Source organism: Merops nubicus, unplaced genomic scaffold, assembly GCF_000691845.1.
Source record: "Merops nubicus isolate BGI_N331 unplaced genomic scaffold, ASM69184v1 scaffold4873, whole genome shotgun sequence".
In the NCBI taxonomy this organism is placed as follows: Eukaryota; Metazoa; Chordata; class Aves; order Coraciiformes; family Meropidae; genus Merops; species Merops nubicus.
The window spans coordinates 3,769-6,013 of record NW_008596761.1 but is presented as its reverse complement, the minus strand read 5'-3'; the positions used below and the strand labels follow the sequence as shown (position 1 = coordinate 6,013).

Below are 2,245 nucleotides of genomic sequence, written 5' to 3'. Positions count from 1 at the left end.
TCAGGAAGGCCCGGCGGCAGGAGCAGCTGGTCAGCAAGCGCCTTCTGCGGGAGGACAGCGCTGCGGAGGATGGACGGGATGGAGCGGAGACCGTGCCCGACCCGCTCTCGGAGGATGAGGTGAGGAGTGTCATGCGCTCCGCGGTGCTGGAGGTCCCTGGGGTGTTCTCCAGCCTCCACATGGTGAGGGTGGGTTTGGGAGTGTTTCCTCAGTCACACGTGCTGAGTGAGGTTGTGACCGTCTAGTTTTCTTTGCCTCTGGAAGGAACGGGGTGAAACCTCAACCTTGGCACTGCTTGAAATTCACCCATCTTTTAATTTTCGGATAGGTCCTTGAGCTGCTCAGAGGCCTGCAGAGAGGTTCAGATGACAGGAAGAGATCACTCAGCCGCCTCTGCTGGGCTCTGCAGAACAAGGAGACTCAGCAGAACTTTGTCAGGTCAGCCCAGGTCTGGCACCGTGTGGCTGTTACCAAGGGCACGGCCGGAGCGCCCCTTTGTGCCAGGCGTTGCATGGGTGAGCTGCTGTGTGGCCGAGGGTGGGGAGGCAGGAGGTGACAGCACGCTTTGGGTTCCACCAGGCTGGGCGGCAGCATCCGGACACTCATTGGGCTCTTCACCAGCAACCTGGCTGACATGCAGATGGAGGCAGCCCGCTGTCTCCACGAGCTCTCCCACTCCAGTGACCCTGCTGTGGCTGAGGCATGTCTGCCCGTGACCTCCTATCTTCTCACCTACCTCTCAGGACACAGCATTGAGTTCACGGTAAGACCCATGCTTGTGTTTGCTGGGGCTCGGACACCTGATAATCCTTTAGTAGCAGTTGGGTGTTGGCCTGTTTTGGGCAGCCTTAGGCTAAAGCGGCTCACATCGGAGTGCTGCTGGGAAGGGGTCCTCTGGAAGGCTCTAGTCCAACCTTCCCACTGGAGCAGGTCTGTCCCCGGTGCTAGCTCAGAGCAGCAAGGCTTTGTCTGGCCAAATCTTGGGCATCACATAGAATCCCAGCGTGGTGGGGGTTGGAAGGGCCCTCTGAGGATCATCTCATCCCACCCTTGTACTTAGGGGGTCACCTGGAGCCCAGGATCACATCCAGGTGGGTCTGGAATCTCTCTGGAGAAGGAGATTCCACAGCCTCTGTGGGCAGCCTGCTCCAGGGCTCTGCCACTCTCTTGGAGGGCAATATGGAGACTCCCTTCACTGTGCCTACTCCCAACACCAAGAGGAGTTTGGTTCCATTATGTTTGCAGCTCCTTCCAGGTAGCTGCAGGATGCTCTTAAATGCTTCTGAGCCCCGCTGGTGCCAGGCAGATCCTCCTGCCACAGCCCAGGACAGAGCACTTTGCCCCATTTGCAGCAGGTTCCTCTTCCTCAGCTCCAAGCTCCCTTTGGGGAATGGGGACTGGCAGGCTGTGATAGTTGGCCTCCTGTCATCAGACTTGTGGTCCAGCCTCTTGACGCAGGCTGAGCCTGGACAGACCTTCGTGTCTGTGTGGTGGGTAAAGCAGAAATACCAGATATGGGTAAGTTTAGGTGGTTGGAGAGATCTTGGAGAAGTGAAAGCAATGAGGAGCTGCAGGCTGGGATCAAGGGACAGCTACTTTGTCAGAAGAAGCCAGCAGCTGGAGTAGCTTTGGGCCACCCAAGCATTTTGCTTCTTGGCAAAGCAGGCAGAATGAGAGTTGAGGAGTGAGATGGGGAGCGGCCCCAAGGTGATGATCTCCACAGGAGAACACCAGGGAATTTGAGGGGAATGTCACAGCAATCATTAGAAGCCTGAAAAACCTCCAGAGTAGCAGTGATCACATCCCAACCTGAGCTTGATAGGAAAAGGATAAATTGAAGCTGACAGAGCTGAGAACAGGGTAGCTGGAGAGTCCATCAGTCTCCATCTCTGTCTGCCCCTCTGAAGACAGGTTCTGCCCCGCTGAGGACAGTGTGGGGGTCTAGGCCTGGGCTGCAGGGACCCAGAGGCCTTCTGGCTGCCCAGGGTCCTGCTGGGGAGCACAGAGGAGGTGGCCTGCTCTCCTGGGTGTGTTTCAGGAGCTGTGTTTGTACACGCTGGGGAACCTGGTAGTAGAAAGCGAAGCTGTGAGGAAGCGGCTTCTGCCTCAGGGCATCATTCCAGTGCTGGCATCCTGCATCCAGGTGGGTGAAACGGGATCAGATGGTTTGGGTTGGAAGGGACCTTAAAGATCATCTTGTTCCCTGCCATAGGCAGGGGGGCCTTCCAGCAGACCAGGGTGCACA

General features: G+C 57.2%; 1 protein-coding gene across 1 annotated transcript in view; it reads left to right on the top strand.

Moving 5' to 3' along the window:
• Positions 1–5: 5 nt before the first annotated feature.
• Positions 6–2,245, top strand: part of TMCO6 (transmembrane and coiled-coil domains 6) — a gene marked incomplete at both ends in the record, with an annotated part of 6,000 nt that continues 3,760 nt past the window's right edge. Inside the window, 4 exons of the mRNA XM_008936463.1 lie at positions 6–119; positions 329–438; positions 580–763; positions 2,039–2,143. Coding sequence (XP_008934711.1) covers positions 6–119; positions 329–438; positions 580–763; positions 2,039–2,143 — 513 coding nt within the window. The remainder of the gene's footprint in view (positions 120–328; positions 439–579; positions 764–2,038; positions 2,144–2,245) is intronic.